Source organism: Fusarium venenatum (genome assembly GCF_020744135.1).
Source record: "Fusarium venenatum strain MPI-CAGE-CH-0201 chromosome Unknown EDB82scaffold_2, whole genome shotgun sequence".
NCBI classification, from domain to species: Eukaryota; Fungi; Ascomycota; class Sordariomycetes; order Hypocreales; family Nectriaceae; genus Fusarium; species Fusarium venenatum.
The window spans coordinates 966,933-984,606 of record NW_027072130.1 but is presented as its reverse complement, the minus strand read 5'-3'; the positions used below and the strand labels follow the sequence as shown (position 1 = coordinate 984,606).

Genomic DNA, 17,674 nt, shown 5'->3' with positions numbered 1-17,674 from the left:
CACCCATTCAAAATAGGACGCATCGTTGCGATGACGTATTGTCTTCCCACGATTGAAAACGTGGGTCAGAAAGAATCCAGCTACCGGAGGATTCAATGACGGTATCCGGCAGCTCGAGCTGACTTATTATTTGTGACAAAGGCACATTGAGTTTCTTTTCTAACGATAACTTGATTTCTTCACTTTGCTGTTGCTGGCGTCTCAGCTGTTCAGAGGTGAGCACATCACCCAGGTCGGAATGTATTTGTTCGAATTGGTCTTTCGCGTATGAACCGGAATCTTGAAGGGTTTTGAGGATCGTATGTTGTTGAAGCTTGTCGTCTGACAGCATTGCTTGCTTCCTTTTCAGGCTTTCGATAATCGGCTTGACACTTCGTCAAAACTCTCCCCAGATGAAGAATAAGAATATTTTCCAGTCTGTAACAACTAGCAGATGCTATGGGCATGACGATGAATTAACAGACCAGGTTTAGTAAATATTGCGAGAATGGAGCGATGGAATCGGAGGATGTTAGAGAAGTAATCTTCCAGCATTCGCTTTAATTGATCGTTTTCTCTGATTAGGTTATGGAAGACAGCGAGGTTGTCGAGTGCAATAGCAATTTCTTCATAGACATCGATGATGTTTTTGATACCATTAGTCCATGTTGTGGCCAGCATGAGAACAAGCTTAATAGGACCCTGCACATCTTGATCCATATGGCACAGCTAAGGGACAAGTATAGCTTACCCAAATGAAGGCCACCGCTTCGCTGACGTTGAGAAAAATTGTGATGAGCTTTTCGATCTCCTCCATTGCGTCAAGAAACTTGGTCATTCTGCCCAACCAGCAAAGGCCTCTCTCGCGCCCGAGTTTCGTTTGTATGATCTGAATTTCATTGTTGATGACTATCCTATTTGCGCCGCTGATCTCTGCCCTTTGGGCATCGTTAAGTCCACAGCAGAATTGGTCCATAGACCTTTGCAAGTTGAGTTCTTGCGGAGACGCCATACTTTGGTCGCAGTATAGGTACGCGAATGAATGTTGTTGATCTTTGGATGGTGGAATACTCGTTGACATACATCTGTTCATCCACCTTCGGTTCAGCCCAAGGCAGAATTACTGGGTAACTTGACTCATGTGACTTGGAAAGACCGGGAAGCGATTGGTTGCATTTGAGATGTGAGGATATGCTGCATGCACAGCCTGATCGGACAAATAACAGATTTCGACTGTTGGACGAGGCTGAACGGTTTTATCACTCAAGCACGATCACAAGTCCTCTTCTTGTCTTTTCTATAATTCATAGATATGTCAGCAAAAACCAAATCAAAGGAAAACCACAATATCTACCGTCCAGATCCAAGATGCTGGGAATCTCAAAACGGCGATTATGCTACGAAACCGACACGAATGATTGTAACTCACCTAAGAGACTCTCAGATATCTCCAGGTCTGGGACTCCTCACTCGCCCTCTAAGAACTTCGACTCGCCTTACTATACAGAGGACATTACAGATACAACAATGACTGAAGAGCGAAATGCTGATAATGAGAAGATCTGTTACGGAACTGTAAGCCACAAAAGTTAACTAGTCCTATATGGCATGAGTAAGACTTGTGTTGATGACTGATAGATATGCGATGTTCTCATTTCACTCTGCTCCAACGCAAAGGTTCGTCGGAACACGCGGCCGTGGGATAGATATTATTTGTTCAATGTACAAGTTGGCTCCGGTGCTTGCTGTCTGCTGCCTGATCTCGACGTCAAAACAAAACAACGATCTCGTCTTGACGGAAATACTGTGGCCACTCTGACGCTCGTTTCTTCCAAAGTGCGGCACGTATTCTTTGCAGCCGCGATCGGTGTCAACGCACTCTATGGGAAACGAAGAAAATCCTCCAAGCCCATAGTCCAAGCCACAGTCAATATCTACGGCCCAAAGCACTTGATGGATGAAGTTGACGAAGCACTTTCCACGATATCGACATCTTTGCAGCACCCGTTATTCCTGGAGCCGAATATTTCTTATATTAACCCTCAATTTCTCTACCCCGGCCCTGGTAAGACCGACCTAAGACATCTAATTGGTCAGACCTCTAAGGATACCACATCTGGCTTATCTCAGGTCGTCGATGGGGTCATGGGATGTTTGAACTATTGCTCTGAAGATCAAGAGTCCTCCATAAGCCTTTTTCAGCTAATATTTGATCAATATCTTGTTGAAACTGAACTCAAAGAGTACTTGCAGTGGCCAAACGTTTTCCAGTCTAAAATGATACTAACTTAGATATAGTCATCAACTCCAAGGTGTGAATTTCATCCTTGGACGAGGGGATCCAGATGTCGCCAAGCAAATGGAAAAACAAATGTTGATATCTATTGACAACTAGTAAATCTTCCTACTCTTGTATAATGGACTCTATTTGAGTTGACCATTGATAGCTTATTAATGCGTTCAGACTCATCATGTTCTGGCGGCATAGTAGCAGATATGATGGGTCTCGGCAAAACACTAACTATGCAGAGTGCAATTCTATGCTCAAAGCAACTAAAACAGCAATACAACATGAATGGACCTAGTAATTATCATGACCTTGCAGAGAGACCAAGGTCGACACTCATCGGCTCACCATCTCGGCGTACGCCTTCTAATCAACTTGAAAGACTCTTACTAACGGGACTTAAGGGTTGCTTGATGTATGGAGAATGAGATCGACAGGTACAAATTATCAACAGGACGATATGAATCAACATAAATAAAAACGTTTAGGCGATTTCGACCGCAGACTTTCAAGACTCAGATTTTCCACGGACAGACACGAGCCAAAGACAGATATCATTTGCTTTACAATGACATTGTTCTGGCGACCTATCACACGCTCGAGAGAGACAGCAGCAGCAACAGGATCTCGAGTACGATTAGGTGGTCAAGGATTGTACTCGATGAAAGCAAGTCCAAAAGCGCCATATTCTGAATATCGCCATTACTTACAACTATGAAAGCTCACCATATACGCAACTCTTCCACCAAGATACACAAAGCCGTGGTATCCCTCCAGAGCGAGACGCGATGGTGTCTAACAGGGACACCAATTCAGAATAGCCTTGACGATCTTCGGTCCCTGTTACAATTTCTTCACTTTGAACCATTATGCCAAAGCAAGACATTTGAAGAATATGTCGTCGCGCCATTGAGAAACGAAGCGAACGAAGATCATAATTTGGACCCCTCTCGAAATCTTAGACTCTTGCTGAAAGCATGTTGCCTCAGAAGAACTCAAGAGAAACTAAACCTACCGACAACGACGATGTACAAGGTTCCAGTGACACCCACAGAAGTTGAGAAAGCTATGTTCCAGAGGATTCTCTATGACTGTCGTCAGGAGTTTGACATTATGGCCGGTAAGGGCAAAGGTGTGAAGAAGTTTAATATCCTTTTCTCAGCGATCATGAAGTTTCGAAGAGTATGTAACCATGGAGATACCAAGCTTCATATTACCACTCCGAAACAGTCAAATTTTCTGACCGTACCTACGATGAAACAAATTACTTCACGCACACCTAATGTAGAGCTAGATTGCAATTTTGTAGCAATGCTACTTTGGAGCACGACTTGCTTTGTGGGTTGGACAGCTGTCTCGTCTGCAATCGGCTTCTTTCCGAACAAAAACGTCAATATCGTATCCAGAACTACATCACCGCAGTCGATGCGTTCGTCAACTGGATCCCCAATGTAAATAGACACACCAGAGCCTCCGAGTACTAATTCGTATTCCATACCGTCTGTTGATCCGTTAAGGGGACAGTCCTCGAAGATGTCAACAGTGATCAACAATATCAAAGAATCATGCTTAGACAATAACTTAAAAAGGTAACTCTAACGGTTACGTGCTATGACCTCACTGACATACGAATAGCGTTTTGTTCTCTAGTTGGAGAGACACACTGGATATCCTTGCCACAATGCTTATCGCCGAGGGCATCGCATTTGTTCAAGTCGATGGCCGAAACCCACTCGCGGGTCGTACTGAATTACTTTCAAGTTTCCGACAAGATCGTGCTATCAAAGTGCTTCTGATATCAATCAACACTGGTGCTGTAGGGTGAGTTAGTCAGCAAGATCGTCATAATTGAATGAATTATGCTCACGTTGGTTCAGACTTACTCCCACAGAGGCTAATATGGTCCACATCGTCGAACCGCAATGGAACCCGACAATTAAAAACCAAGCCATCGCACGAGTCGTGAGAATGGGGCAAACACGGCCAGTCACTATATTCAAGTACATCATGAAAGATTCTGTGGAACAGTTGATGTTCAATGCTTCTCCCCATACACTAGATACCGGCTAACTTTGAACAGTCTGTGTTGAAACTTCAGGAAAGAAAAACCCAGATCATCAAGCTTTCCATGCAGGATAAGAATAATGATGAGTTTGAGGGGAACATAGACGTAAGTTCCATTGAATACTATTTTCTTGTATTGAGGTAACATTTTAAAGCGCTTCAAGTTTGCTATTGATCCTCAAGAATGGGAGAGTAGCTGCTAAGTTTGATTGACCGTTTGACTTCTCGATATGGTAAACTACTCTTACAAAGACATTATCAAGAACAGTCAGGATGAGAAGTCAAGACCTTGAACATTGCAATCGAACACCTAGAATTAGCTAAAGAGATCAGGGAAGAAGCGGTACGTAAGATGTAAATCCCAGCCAGCATGTCTTTCGCAGATACTTCATGTCCTCCATTAATTGTTATCCGCTTTAGTTTTTTCGGCGTATGTATAGCTAGCGTTTTGGTTATCACCATTGACCTGAAATCCACCCGAGCAGTTATGCTGGTGTCCATTTCCAGCATGATAGAACTGGGTACCTGAGCTATTGTTGTTCACGTGTATGCCAGCAGAGGGATCATCAACAAGAGAAGGGGGAAGTTTCTTTGCTTCCTCCAATACTTCATGTAGACGTTCTATCTCTTCTGAACTAACAAAAGGCTCGACTACTACACGGCTAATGCTAGTCAGGAGGTCCACCATGATATTTTCAATCTTGTTACCGTCACCTCTCTGAACAGCGGCCGCATAGTGTTTATTCTTGGTACCGCTCTGATAATCTTGCTTAATAGCGTCGAACAGGCTCTCGATAGCTCGGAGTCGCTTGCAACTCTCGTCAGCCACCAGTTCGATGACTGGATACATCTTGGCCATTTGCGCCGTCTCCTCACTGCCGGGTTCGAGTCGAGTCATTACGGAGACGAAGAGCTCTCTAGCGACGGGAAGATGCTTTGTCACAAAGAGGAAGGCGGCAGGCGGATCGGATGCATTCTCTGGCAGGGAGCATTCGGCCTGATCGAGAACGAACAACGTTGTTTTAAGAGCTCTGGCAGCTTGCGACTTAGTTGCCTCAGCGCTTGGCATCTTGGTGTGAGAGGCGCTTGGCCTTAAAGAGCCAGGGCAAGATGACGATGGAAGAAATAAATATACTATTAAGGCTTTTACAATCTTTGTTGCATCCGAAGGTTGTTGAAAATGTTGCAGAATAATCCAGGAAAAGGTCAAGCTCAACAGAACACATACTTACCATTAATATAGAGGAAGGGCAGACTTGTACAATCAGGCTGAGCTAAGTAAGCTGACGGCATAAGCGCCCAGAACCAGGCTGTATGAAATAGTCGGCTTGCCACCCCACTTGTGTAACCATCCTACCTGCTGCCCAAACGGAGCTTTACACGTGGTTGCATATCGGCCTAAGCCTAGATTGAAAACTCTGCGTGGGACATTTCCCGAGACTTGAGCCGTGACATATTGATATCCTAGCTATACCGACTATCCGTCATATTGCAGAAAGTTTCAAGAAACTGATCAAAATGTCGGGTGCAGAAGTTTTAGGTGTCATCTCCGGCGCCATCACACTTATCGAGGCCTCTATTAAATTTTACAAGACCGCCAAGGAATCGTCAGGCTTGCCGCCTTCACTCCGCGATGCAGCTTGTCGCCTTCCACTGATCCAGAACAGTCTGAAGCTAGCGGCCCAGAGAGTACAAGAGGATTGTCAGCCAACAGACTCATATCCTGCACTGGAGGCCGTCCTACAGAAATGCAGCGATAGAGCTGCACAGCTTCATGACATCTTTAGAGCCATGATCCCACCAACAAAAGCAAGTCGGACTGAAAGATATATTAAGGCTGTGAGATCATTTCCTCAAGTCGAAAAGGCGAACGGGCTGGTTGAAGAGATTCTGGCAGACCTGCAGGTTCTCACGTTGAATCAAGTTGTTGAATCTGCGGCAAGACAGCGGGTTTGGAACTCGAAAAATAGTGGGATGGAACAGATCGTCGGGGGGGAAGTTGTGGTAACATTATACAATGTTGGTCTCGGCAGGCAATACGTTCACACAGGGCAAGGAAGCCAAAATGTTGCGAGCAACACCGCGTCTCAAATCAACGGCAATTTCAACGGAGGGACATTTTCTTTCACGCAGGCCTAATAATTAATTTGTATCTAGTAGATATAGTCATCCATATGTATGCTTGAATTGGGTTCCAGAAGCAACGTTCTTACGACATCGTGGTCTCTGCCTTGACACTCATTAGAATGAATCAAATCAATGACTGACCAACCTAATGTGTCCAGTCCAGCATAGCGATCGACCCCTTGAATCAATAATTCACGAGTATGCGAGACTTTCCCGAGGTGAACAGCCCACATCAGTGGCGTCAGCCCTTGGTCGTCACAGGCTTCGAGATTTGCTCCCCCTTCAGCAAGGAGACTAATGGTATCGGCATTCGTGTTACTGCTACAGACGGCATGATGAACGACAGTATAGCCGCGTGAGTCGCGTTGGTTGATGGCCATGCTTCGAGCCACAAGATACTCGAGGGCAACATTCAATCCCAGACTCGCAACATGGTGGAGTGCTGTCAGAGCGTTCGAATCCGTATACTGGAGAGAGGCCCCACGATTCGTCAGATTCTGTATCATCGATACGTTCCCTCGCATGGTTGCTATCAGCAGTGCGCTGTTACCCCTCGTATCTGGCTCATCGATCATGTCCTCCACAGAACGCCGCGACAGAACTGCATTTAATACCTTCTCCTGATCACTAAGAACGGCATAATGTAGAGCTGTGAAACCGGCGGTGTCTTTAACTCCTAGATTGGCCCCATTGCTTAGCAGAAACTCAACTTCGTTTACTCGTCCTCCATCACAAGCTCGATGCAATAGAGTCATGTTCTTTTCATCGACTTCATCAATGTCGGCTCCGTTTTGACAAAGTAACCAGGCTATGGCGTATTGAGAACTTTTTAATGCCATAAGAAGAGGACTCGGATTGTCGTGTTGACCCAGCTTCGCATTTGCTTTGTTTGTTATTAGAAGCCAGGCTATGTCTTTGCTCTGGGCTTCCACAGCATGGTGCAGAGGCGACCAACCCCTGTCATCCTGTCCGTTGACGTTTGCACCGTTCCTAATGAATAGCCAAACCAAAGCTTCTTTCTTATTGGAGATAGCCTGGATCAACGGTGTACTACCATCAGGTCCCTTCTCATTGACATCTGCCCCGTGGCTGAGAAGCAACTCTGTCTCATGATATTTCCTGTAGCAGAGGGCCCAGTAGAGAGCAGATCCGCCATCATCCTTTTCTCTTTGGTTCGCATCCGCTGGATTGGGGTGACGCTCAAGCAACCGTTGAAGCAATTCCGGATTTCCGTTCTTAACAAGGTGCATTACTGGTAACCAGCCATCTTTTGTGGGACGATTAAGATCCACGCCTTTTTCCAAAAGAAGGTCAATCAAACATGACACATGAGTCCTGACTGCATCTCTTAAAGCACACCAGCCATCGTCAGAAGTTTGATTGCGACGAGTAAGAGCTAATTCTCGGCTCATCTCATGCGCGTGAAAGAAAACCTCTCGCAATGATGTCCAGCCTTCTGCCAGCTCCACATCTACATTCTCCTGGCTATCAACCAGCAGCAAAGCAATTGAGGTTGGACCATAACGAATGGCGGATGATAAAGGTGTCAAACCTTTGTTTGATTTGATGTCGAGGCTAGCACCGCGACGGACAAGAGAACGTGCAGCGCAAAGTCCATCAGTTGTGGGCCCCAAAAGTAATTTATGCAATGCTGTTTCGCCATTTGCGTCTGTGATGTTTGTTTCCGCGTGATGCTTAACCAGGTAATACAGAACTTCATATCTCCCATGCACCGCAGCCCAGTGTAAAGCAGTTTGGCCGTTTGAGCATGAGGAGTTAATATCTGCACCCGATTCGATAAGATGTTTGATCCACGAAGACCGGTTGAACCACACTGCGGCATGCAAACCCGTCATTCCATAGCATGTCTCTGAAGGGAATTCAGTAATCATCTTGAAGGCTCTCTCCAAACTGGAGTTATCCAGTAAGAATTTTCTGACTAGTTTTCCTATATCTGTGTCAAACGGCTTGGAAAGATGTGAACACCAATGCGTTGCAGAATATTCGAGCAATGGTTTGCGCAGTTGTTCTGAGTCCCCCATCAAGAGAGAGGTCAGGCATGACTTGGCGATATTTAGATTAGGATTCTCCAGAAATAACTTGTTCTTTTGAAGATGATCCTTTACAGACTCGTGGACAAGTCTCAAGGTTTTTGTTTCCTGGTCCTCAACAATGAGACCAGCACAAGCGGACAATATTGCGTTCTCTGGTGGCCGAGAGTCTTGATACTGTTTTCCATTTCTGGTCTGAATGCTGAAGCTGTCTCGAATTTGACTTATAGTCAAACCAGTTTTGGCGTAAACTACCCAAGTAAAAACGTGTCTAGCTAGGTCTATTTGGAAAGGACTGGAAGTACGAAGAATCTTCCGAACAGATATCTCGAAGGATCCGTCTGATGTCGTAGGAAGCTGCTGAAGGGCAGCCTTTATGTCTGTTACAGTGCCTCGATTTCTGAGATTATTCAAGTGCAAGTTGGCGAGAAGGAACCTGTTGTGTCTTAGTCTCCAATAACATGGAATGAGCGATAGCTTTAAGCATACATTCCACTTTCCAAAGTCAAATTCGTAACCCTACTAACCACATTCTCTTGGTGGTCCCGGTTTGAAAGGATCTGAAGAAGTTCGTTGTCTTTGTTGATCTCATATTCGATGTAGGTTTTGACATCCTGCTCGCAAGGTTTGACCTCTATTTTCTGACTTATTCCGAGGTCATCGAATAGAGAGTCCCGCCTAACCGTAATGAGAACTCGAACGTTTCCAGGTAGTTTGCGCAAACCTTCTTGCAACAAATGTCGAGTTCGCTCATCTTTGCTGTTTGTACAACTATCAAGAGCATCAATTATCAAATACACGGTATCGAACATCGAGGCCTGAGCTATGAATAGGCCGAGGTACTCAGTCTGATGAATAGAAGCTGAGACACGCACAGAGTTGCTGAACTTGTTTTTGAGCTCCTCTGAAATATTGGGTGAATGTTGTAACAGTTGCAGTAATAGCGTTGACCAGATTCGGCCGACCGGGGGCGACCTGTCGTCTCCTTCGTGGAAATAGAAGTATATGCAAACAAAGTCACTTCGCCTTCCGATCTCAGATTTCAAAGCGGCAACAATACGAGACCTGGACAATATTCTATTAGTAAAGAAACCCAGACTTGATTATTAGCTGGGGGTTACAAACACAAGCACTGTTTTTCCTGATCCCACTAAAAAAAGTTCATGAGCGCGAGCCGTTCAGTCCAGTACTATCATGAGGGCACTTACATATTCCGTGCATTCCAATCCGGCGATGAGTCAGCCCAGAAGAGTCTCTCCATTGTTTTAGCTCTGGACTTTCCAGTATCCATTCTCCCGTTTTAGGCGTGGCTTGGCTAATGATATCAAGATGTTGATAATTAAAATCTAGAGGTGAATAGTTATCTTGACGCGTTAGCCACTCTATTACTCTGGTAGCTTCATTCTAATGTCAGCAATGTCTTTTCGGTCCGCGCACTAAACAGTAGTTTCCCTACCCGTCGGCTCAGGTGGCCTGTGTCCCTCTTTGAATATCTCAGCCAAGTTCCAAGCTGGTGGGATCCCTTGACCACAGTGCAGTGCGAATGTGTTGTTATACTGTCGACGGTCACTGCGGTCGTTCAACTGAACACCATCGCTGCTGACCACATTCTGATCACCGTCGCCAGGGCCCAGATACTGGCAGCCGGAGGCATGATTCTGGGCTGAGATATTTGGTCCATTCTCTGGAACCTTCTTTGAATTCATTCTGAGGAGGATGATGAAAAGTTTAAATTTGTTCCGTTTCCCTGCAGTAAATGTTAGCCACCCAGGACAAGTCGCCATCATTCGAAACCCATGAGTCCGTGATGAGGCAAATGGAGATCAGGCTGCGGTGGCGCTGTAAGCACTAGCTGTTTTCAGATGTCATGGTCCCATTGCTCGAGACCATACGCGAACACACAAAAAACAGCGGCTAAGGTATGTCTGATGCAACTTGGGCCTGCAACGCTTACTTGCTGTATTATCAGCCGCACGCAAATCAGCATCCAAAGGAGGACATCTATTCGCTGCGAGGTCTGCAGGAAGTTAATAATGGCCCGCCTAACAAACACCATCCCACCAATAACCACAATCCTACCCTGACAGTCGCCAATCTCACACGTAGAAGTACTATTATGGTGTTCTCTCTTCTAGCAATCATACGTTCCTTCTGTCAACAACAACTACCTCTTCAGTAGCACTGGAATAGTCCGAACTACGCTTAGTGCCAGGATCCTTATCCTCATCTCGGTCAAGAGAATACCATCATGTTGAGGCAGCGTCCCTCACAACGCAAAACCCACGGTCGGTCGGATGGTGACAGTCGGGAGAACAAGAAGACCACTGTAGAGTCAGATGTGTCTGTAGAAGGTGATGGGAAATCTTCCAGCGATGCCTCGGGCAATTTTTGGCTAGAGGATACGGAAGAACCAGAAACCGATTCAGTAACCTCAAACATTCACCCTCCCAAACCTCCAAAAAGACATATTCCTTCTCGAGGCTTCCCCCCCAACGGTTTGGGTGGTAATCCACTTGTCACAGTTGAACGAAGAGGCCATCCGATTCGAACGCAAGTGCCTCCTTATCATCAACCAAGACGTGTAATGGATGAGTCAAAGGAAAAGAATGTATCCAGAGGATATCTCCACAATACCATCCACTATCATCCAGCCCCAAATATGCAAGGTGTTCCCGGTCCCCAGGTCCCAATCAGTCCGTATGGAAGTGGGGGCTACTATAATAACTATGCTCCTTACAACCCCTACATTAACCAGCGAACACCAGTCAAGGCGGCAGAAACTCCTATCAATAGATCACCACCTCCAGCACCTCACCCGACTGAACAAACTCCTATACCTAGAGAGGATCCTGAAAAGATTCGATTAGAAGCTGAAATTGCTGCTTTCAAGGCTATGGAAGAGAAAGCTAAATTAGCCGAAAAGCAGAAAGAAAACGAAGAATATGTCAGAAAGGAGGCAGAGGCGTCTATGTTCCGACGGGTGGAAGATATGAAGCTTGCTCAAGAAGAAGCCCGCAAACAAATGGAATTGACCAAACGTGAATTAGAGATGGCGATCCGGGAGAATCTTGAGAATAAAAGAAAGACGGAGGAAATACAGGCAAAGGAGCATGCTCAGATGATCGCATCTGCTGAGAAGGCAGCACTAGAGAGACTGCGGACTGAAAAAGAGTTGGAGGAAGAAAGAGCTAGGGAACTCAAGAAGTTTGCTGTGGACCTGGAAAAGGAAATCAGACTGAAAGTCGAAATGCAAAATAGGGCCGATATTGCTGAGCGAGAAGAAAAGGCAAGGCAGAGTGAGGACATCGAAAGACTCGCAAAGGTTAAGATGCTGCAAAGCATGGACGAGATAGCCGATTCGGCAAAGAAGAGAGTCCTTTCCGACGTTTCGAAAGATGGAGACACGATTTTACTCGAAGATCGACAACGCTGGCTCGCTAAGACTCAGAGTGGGACTGAGATCGGGAAGAGCCTGTCGCCCAAAGAAAGCCGACCAAACAGAGCCAAAACATCGATGGTGAAGCAAACCACAGTGTCACAGCGTGCCATAGCCTCAACCGTTCATGGAGAATCAGACGTATCTGTAAGGCTTTCCAGTCTCTCACCAGCTCCATCTATGACTGGGTTTCCCCCTGAAGTTCCCATGGCTCCGGGATTATCGGGATCCGAAAGTGGAAGCGAATTGGCCCCAAGCGAAGATATTTTTAACAATACACACTCGCCTAGATCTAGACAGCGAGGTCGAGCCCACCAACAGGCGAATGAGTTTGAAAGGCCACAATGGGATGAAGTTAACGTCTTAGGCATTCAAGAAGCTCTGGTGGACCAGATAGCTGACACTGTCGTGCAAAGACTCATTAGTTCTTCATACAAGTGTGTTCCGACGCGTCACCGCCGATACACAGACCAGTCATACGATGCCAATCCATTCGCTCCAGCCCCGGGCCCTTATCAAAGAGACATAAAGTCTAGGAACGAAAAGATATCGGGCTACTTTCCTCAAGGCCCTGCCCCGCGTGGAGCGACTGGACAATTTCATCGACCTTATAAACCTGATAAGCCAGATCATCTCCGAGGAAAGATTCTGAAGGAGTCTGATATATTGTCGTCACTCGAACCGCCTGCACATGCTACTTCATCTATGCAACAGCATGTCGGTGATGGTGGGCCAGCGATTTCCCACACTACACGAACACCTCGATCATCGCTCGAAATTTGGCTTGAGAATATTCAGAGACTTAGCGACAAGACTCCATCGCAGAGGGGCTACTCTGAAGTTGAGACTATCACTGAAGAGCCATCTACATTACGCAAAGGTCGATTGATGGCCGGAGGTAGTGATGACTTTCTTACAAGTCAACAACATATTTTACATCTCAAAACACACCGTCGAAGGAAGATGGCTGATTTGAGTGAATTTACGGCATAATCAATCATCGGTAACGACTCAGATAGCATATGATGGGGGTCAGGGATGGTTGCCTACAGGCGATAACGCTGTTGATACAACACTGCTGCCAGCAGAGATTGAACTGCAGTGGATTTCATCACTCGCATACCAAAGGGTATAAAAATGGCGTGTACGCTTTTCACGTGCATGTAGAAGGATTTGATGAGTAAGTAGTTAGTCTTTACTATTACTTTTAAATACGATTTCATTATCATCTTCAACTAAATCCAAACCTTCTTCTAATCATATTTACAAAGGTTTCTATGAGAGAAAATGCGAGAGAGGTCTTTTTTTGAGCTGCTTTTAGCACATAGAACTTCTTGTAAAAACAAAGCGACTGTGTCGCGATATCACGACAATTACCCTAGACTAGAAACGCGTTGATAGAGTTTTCAGTGTCACGGACCACATTTAACGATCACAGTGTAATCTCGTTATCTTCTGCATGTCTCGTATGCATAACATTTTATATCTCATCGGGTTCATGCAGCTGGTTCATGTCCGATCAGCAGTTCATCTAGACCTTATCGCTCAGCTGCTGTCACTGGCCCAAGCAATCAATATTGGCCGCCACGAAGCTGAAAATGTGGCAGGGGTGGTAAAATGTGACAATTCTATTGAAATAGCGCGATAACATCTGCGCAACGTTTATCAGGGATTGATTGGTATGTTCCAGGTTCCTGCATCCGGGTTCAGAATCCATCTCGATCCACATACAGTTTGAGAATCGTACTCTAGCTGTCTAGTCACTAGATTAGATAAGTGTCGGGTTCTGGAATCACCATTGATACAGCATATCATTATGCGATATGGCTAAACATCCGAATTAAGTCGCATGTTAATTCTTGGCCATGACTGGTCTTCTATGTTACAGCAAACATGCGTATATGTTGAGTCATTTCATCAAACATGGCTTGCCAATATGAATCAAGCAGGGCAATGATCAGCTCTTATTGCAAACCCAGCTCAATGCGGCGTTGAGATTAACACTTGAAGAGTCTATTCACAAACGCCACCAGATCCAAATAGTCGGAAAGCCGTTGCTGTTTCTGGTGCACAATAACAGCCACCTTTCCCATCGGAAAGATTTCAGACTGCCGAGGCACACACACCAAGAACACCTCCTTGTATCAATCCTTGTTCCCGTAGAAAAAATCGATTCACCTGAACAGGGACTGCAATTCCTTGCACAAGGATCGACTTGAAAGAACGACGCCATACCTGCATGAGAAGGAAGATTGAGACTCCATAAAATTGCAGAATTTCGTAACGAAATGATCTTCCTCTAACCGAACCGAACCAAACGTGGAAGGTCGTTCAAGAAGGGGGTGTTACCTCGGATCGATCTCCGTCGGATCAGTTGACCCATAAAGCTTAACGTGAAAAATCTGTTGAAGAAAAGAATAAAAGTGGAAGGAGAAGAAGACGAAACCTTGCATGTGAATACCTGCAGCAGGGGAGGAGAGAGTGGAGATACAAAGTGGTGTGAGCTTAAAGTCGGGCCGTGTTACTAAAGATTTTGGTCTCTGGTTAGTTACCAAGCGATTTAGTGACGGCTAAAGACTTGTGATCTGCAAAACTAACTGTTTGAGACTCAAACATTATCAATAAGACAAATAATTCAACCATAACAGAATAATTGTCATTTTTCTGATTGCTCACAGATGGTTTCAACTGAGCCCCCAAAAAGTGCATGAAATTGCCCAGAATAACTGTCAAATCTTATTGGTTCTCAAACAAGGGACTAGAAACATCCCTGTACACCGAATCATGGTTTAGTTACATGTCAGTTCAGCGAGAGACTACTTGCTTTTTAATGGCCTCACTGGCTAATCTACGAATCACACTTACCGGCCTTTTTTTCTCAGCTGTACTGATTTGAATCACTTGATGCCTTGTACGTATTGGTTCATCCAAGAGTTTTGTCTTTACTGCTTTTGGGTTTGAATACCGTGTTGCCACGACCGTTTTCGGGCCGCCCAGACCAATCTGGTGGCTTGGTTCATGCCCTTTTCCATGTGTTTGTGATATTTGTGCCGGTGCCTTGCATGTCTGTTATGTGAGACTGCCACTGATTTGAGTCTGTCTCTCACACGCCATGTAGGATCAAGTTCCCTTAATCTTTGCAGCTCTGGCCTCGATTCGCTGCAACTGCACTGTCAGCTCCCCGACCTTCTGAGTTAGCTTGTAATGCCATACTGTACCTTGACTTAGAGTAAGCACCTTGTCTTAGCTATAGCTGTATTGACTTTAGTAAAACTGCCGGTCACACCTCTTTAATATCGTCACTGGCCATCGTGAAATCCCGTTTCTTCCCCTCCTCTTCCCTAAATCTCCGCTCCTTTTTTTCTGTTGTTTTGTTTCTTTATTTCTGTCCCCAATTGTTCTGTATTCGCCCGCGGCGATAGCTGCTCAAGATGGGTTCTACACAAAGAGTCATCACAGACAGCAACAAGTCGCCCCTCATCCAAGTTTTGTCGTTGATGTTTCTTGTTATTGCCATTCTTGCTTGTCTTGTTAGAACCGGTACCAAACTGTACATGATAAAAGCTGTGAGGGCCGACGACATTCTTATCATTGTCGCAACTGTAAGACATCAGCCCTTCTCAATCGCCCATACTTACCCGCATAGCTTCTTGCGGCTTGTCAAACAGCCACCGTCTTTAATGCTTGCGAGCACGGATTCGGCCAACATTTTGAGACTCTTAGCTCTGACGACAAAGATGTCTTTTTTAAGGTAATTTGACTGGTTATGGCTACGCAATGACATCAAGCAATTGACGAACCCAAACAGAGCCAATATGCGACAAATACCATGTTTATCGCTTCACTTCTCTTTTGCAAATTGTCTGGTACAATGAGTCTTCGCATCATGGCGCAAAAGAGTCAAAAATGGATCATCATCATCTGTGAAGCCATCGTCGGCGCATGGGGCTTCACAGCACTTTTCGTCAACTTCTTCCAATGCAAACCACCACAGCCATGGATCTACGGCGACAACGACGAATGCATCAATTTCACGGCTTTTTGGACATATTACTCAATTGCGAATATTATCACCGATCTTGCGATTGTCGTTATCATGGTCGAAAACGTGGTCAAGATCCAAACCTCGTGGTCAAAAAAGATCTTGGTCATGAGTGTTTTCGGCAGCAGAATCTTGTACGTGTCCCCCCTCAATTGATCGACAGTTTTATTGACCAGGAAAAATAAAGTGTAACGCCCGCCATTGCAGCGCAGATCCACTACTCAAACAAGGCCTTCACTTCCGTCGATCACTCCTTCGCCATCTGGCCCGCATCAGTCACGATCCAATTAGTCCAATGCCTTGCGATTTTGACTGTTTGTCTACCCAACTTCAAACCCTTCCTTGACAGCCTTGAGTCTGGCCAAATTCGCGTCGACGATCTTAGACGACAAGGCAAATCGAGCAGCAACGGATACCCGACCAACAAACCAGACTATACAGGGGGATACAAGAGCAATAACAAGACGGGACATAGCAATCGATCTCGCGCGCTTACAGGTGGTGGTGGATCAAGAGCGCAACGAAGCGAGATACACGAGATGGAGGACTTTGCGACCCGATCGAAGCCAAGACATGAACACGACAAGAGCTGGGATGGACAAAGTCGATCGAGCCACTCAAGTCAAAAGATTCTGATTCAGCAAACGTGGCAAGTAGATGTAGAGAGCACGCATGATCCAAGCCTGGCAAGCCCCAGACAGACATGAATCACTTTTCTTTTTGTAGTATTATATTTATGACAAGACACATTGATTGGGGTTTGGCTGTTTCGGAATGACATGCACCCGTACCAATACGGAGTTGTAAAACGTGTTTGCTAAATAAAACGTGGAATTAAGTCAGCTACGTAAGACTGACAATTCATAAAAAAAAGAAAAATTGCATGAATTGTCTCTGACCAACATGCATAATGAAACGTTGAGAAAAGAGAAAATGGCATCAGTTACTTCTGACATGCAGGGGTCTAGACCGTGCCTTCTGATGTTTTCTTGCTCGGTAGCATATGAAAGTGATACATGACGAGAAGGAATGAAGAGCCCAAAAAAAAAAATGAAGGATACGTAATGTGTATTCAATAAGCTCTTACCGAATAGCTGGAAAGGGGCAAGTAAACCGAAATAATTAGTTATTGGCCTGATCTTTGCTGCAGATCTGGTGGCTCGAGAGTTCCAGCGCTCCCGGAGCTTGGTCCATTTTACTTGGTTCACTCCCTGTCAGTAAGGAACTTTTTCTCCCCTGAAGGTAAGCATGTGGCGTCAGTGCCGCTTGTATGCGTGTCTAATGCCGAGCCATCTCTGAATACAACTCTGAGAAAAGAATAATACGGTGATCTACGCCGATTGAGTTTACGGGGATTTCTTACTGAGACATTTGTTCATGGAAGATCCCTTTCGCGGGGTGTTTCGTGGAAAGAAAAAAAGAAAGAACACATGTCTGATTCTGGTGTCAGAATTCCATCCGTTGATTGATTTGCTGAGGATGTGAAGCCCTGTAATCACGCTAGACGTGCTGCAGAGAACAGGGTTCAGGGTCCATGAACTAACCAGACGGGGGTATCGGAGTAGTCGCCGGATCAGCAAATGATACTCTACCTAACTAACCGAAACCCGCAGGCGAACGAAGCGATGTTACATTTAAAGAAAAGGGATCTAAATCAGTGAGTTATTACCGGTAGTGTTGCAGCATAA

At 45.4% G+C, this 17,674-nt stretch overlaps 8 protein-coding genes across 8 annotated transcripts; 5 read left to right on the top strand and 3 right to left on the bottom strand.

Moving 5' to 3' along the window:
* Nucleotides 1-7: 7 nt before the first annotated feature.
* Nucleotides 8-991, bottom strand: EDB82DRAFT_473755 (uncharacterized protein; the record flags this gene model as incomplete). Its single annotated transcript, XM_065608007.1, has 3 exons — nucleotides 8-279; nucleotides 465-681; nucleotides 731-991. 3 exons carry the CDS (start codon nucleotides 989-991, stop codon nucleotides 8-10), a joined length of 750 nt encoding a protein of 249 aa, XP_065464490.1.
* A 219-nt stretch (nucleotides 992-1,210) lies between these two features.
* On the top strand, nucleotides 1,211-3,136 carry EDB82DRAFT_123621 (uncharacterized protein). The gene is made up of 6 exons (XM_065607026.1): nucleotides 1,211-1,554; nucleotides 1,618-2,222; nucleotides 2,278-2,373; nucleotides 2,427-2,623; nucleotides 2,671-2,933; nucleotides 2,988-3,136. The coding sequence occupies exons 1-5, from the start codon at nucleotides 1,348-1,350 to the stop codon at nucleotides 2,742-2,744; spliced, it is 1,179 nt and encodes a 392-aa protein (XP_065464489.1). The 5' UTR covers nucleotides 1,211-1,347; the 3' UTR covers nucleotides 2,745-2,933; nucleotides 2,988-3,136.
* EDB82DRAFT_473753 (P-loop containing nucleoside triphosphate hydrolase protein) lies at nucleotides 2,981-4,336 on the top strand (the record flags this gene model as incomplete). The annotated part of the gene is made up of 4 exons (XM_065608006.1): nucleotides 2,981-3,448; nucleotides 3,576-3,604; nucleotides 3,902-4,087; nucleotides 4,144-4,336. The coding sequence occupies 4 exons, from the start codon at nucleotides 2,981-2,983 to the stop codon at nucleotides 4,334-4,336; spliced, it is 876 nt and encodes a 291-aa protein (XP_065464488.1).
* Nucleotides 4,337-4,730: 394 nt separating this feature from the next.
* Nucleotides 4,731-5,618, bottom strand: EDB82DRAFT_573704 (uncharacterized protein; the record flags this gene model as incomplete). The annotated part of the gene is made up of 1 exon (XM_025733122.2): nucleotides 4,731-5,618. Exon 1 carries the CDS (start codon nucleotides 5,397-5,399, stop codon nucleotides 4,731-4,733), a length of 669 nt encoding a protein of 222 aa, XP_025584060.1. The 5' UTR covers nucleotides 5,400-5,618.
* Nucleotides 5,619-5,783: 165 nt separating this feature from the next.
* Nucleotides 5,784-6,530, top strand: EDB82DRAFT_494739 (uncharacterized protein). Its single transcript, XM_025733121.2, has one exon. The coding sequence runs from the start codon at nucleotides 5,849-5,851 to the stop codon at nucleotides 6,467-6,469; it is 621 nt and encodes a 206-aa protein (XP_025584059.1). The 5' UTR covers nucleotides 5,784-5,848; the 3' UTR covers nucleotides 6,470-6,530.
* Nucleotides 6,484-10,214, bottom strand: EDB82DRAFT_430329 (ankyrin repeat-containing domain protein; the record flags this gene model as incomplete). The annotated part of the gene is made up of 4 exons (XM_065607689.1): nucleotides 6,484-8,944; nucleotides 8,998-9,606; nucleotides 9,713-9,905; nucleotides 9,965-10,214. The coding sequence occupies 4 exons, from the start codon at nucleotides 10,212-10,214 to the stop codon at nucleotides 6,484-6,486; spliced, it is 3,513 nt and encodes a 1,170-aa protein (XP_065464487.1).
* A 380-nt stretch (nucleotides 10,215-10,594) lies between these two features.
* On the top strand, nucleotides 10,595-13,134 carry EDB82DRAFT_494734 (uncharacterized protein). Its single transcript, XM_025733117.2, has one exon. It carries the CDS (start codon nucleotides 10,757-10,759, stop codon nucleotides 12,935-12,937), a length of 2,181 nt encoding a protein of 726 aa, XP_025584056.1. The 5' UTR covers nucleotides 10,595-10,756; the 3' UTR covers nucleotides 12,938-13,134.
* A 2,070-nt stretch (nucleotides 13,135-15,204) lies between these two features.
* Nucleotides 15,205-17,042, top strand: EDB82DRAFT_494731 (uncharacterized protein). The gene is made up of 4 exons (XM_025733116.2): nucleotides 15,205-15,546; nucleotides 15,591-15,695; nucleotides 15,753-16,120; nucleotides 16,174-17,042. Exons 1-4 carry the CDS (start codon nucleotides 15,376-15,378, stop codon nucleotides 16,691-16,693), a joined length of 1,164 nt encoding a protein of 387 aa, XP_025584055.1. The 5' UTR covers nucleotides 15,205-15,375; the 3' UTR covers nucleotides 16,694-17,042.
* Nucleotides 17,043-17,674: the final 632 nt, after the last annotated feature.

Excerpts from the sequence above, each read along its gene's own strand:
- EDB82DRAFT_494739 (XM_025733121.2), top strand. The coding sequence starts at position 5,849 with ATGTCGGGTGCAGAAGTTTTAGGTGTCATCTCCGGCGCCATCACACTT.
- EDB82DRAFT_494734 (XM_025733117.2), top strand. The coding sequence starts at position 10,757 with ATGTTGAGGCAGCGTCCCTCACAACGCAAAACCCACGGTCGGTCGGAT.
- EDB82DRAFT_494731 (XM_025733116.2), top strand. The coding sequence starts at position 15,376 with ATGGGTTCTACACAAAGAGTCATCACAGACAGCAACAAGTCGCCCCTC. Across the intron at positions 15,696-15,752 it reads ACAAAGATGTCTTTTTTAAG|AGCCAATATGCGACAAATAC; the intron begins GTAATTTGACTG and ends GAACCCAAACAG. Across the intron at positions 16,121-16,173 it reads GTTTTCGGCAGCAGAATCTT|TGTAACGCCCGCCATTGCAG; the intron begins GTACGTGTCCCC and ends GGAAAAATAAAG.
- EDB82DRAFT_123621 (XM_065607026.1), top strand. The coding sequence starts at position 1,348 with ATGCTGGGAATCTCAAAACGGCGATTATGCTACGAAACCGACACGAAT. Across the intron at positions 1,555-1,617 it reads AGAAGATCTGTTACGGAACT|ATATGCGATGTTCTCATTTC; the intron begins GTAAGCCACAAA and ends GATGACTGATAG. Across the intron at positions 2,374-2,426 it reads TTGATATCTATTGACAACTA|CTTATTAATGCGTTCAGACT; the intron begins GTAAATCTTCCT and ends GACCATTGATAG.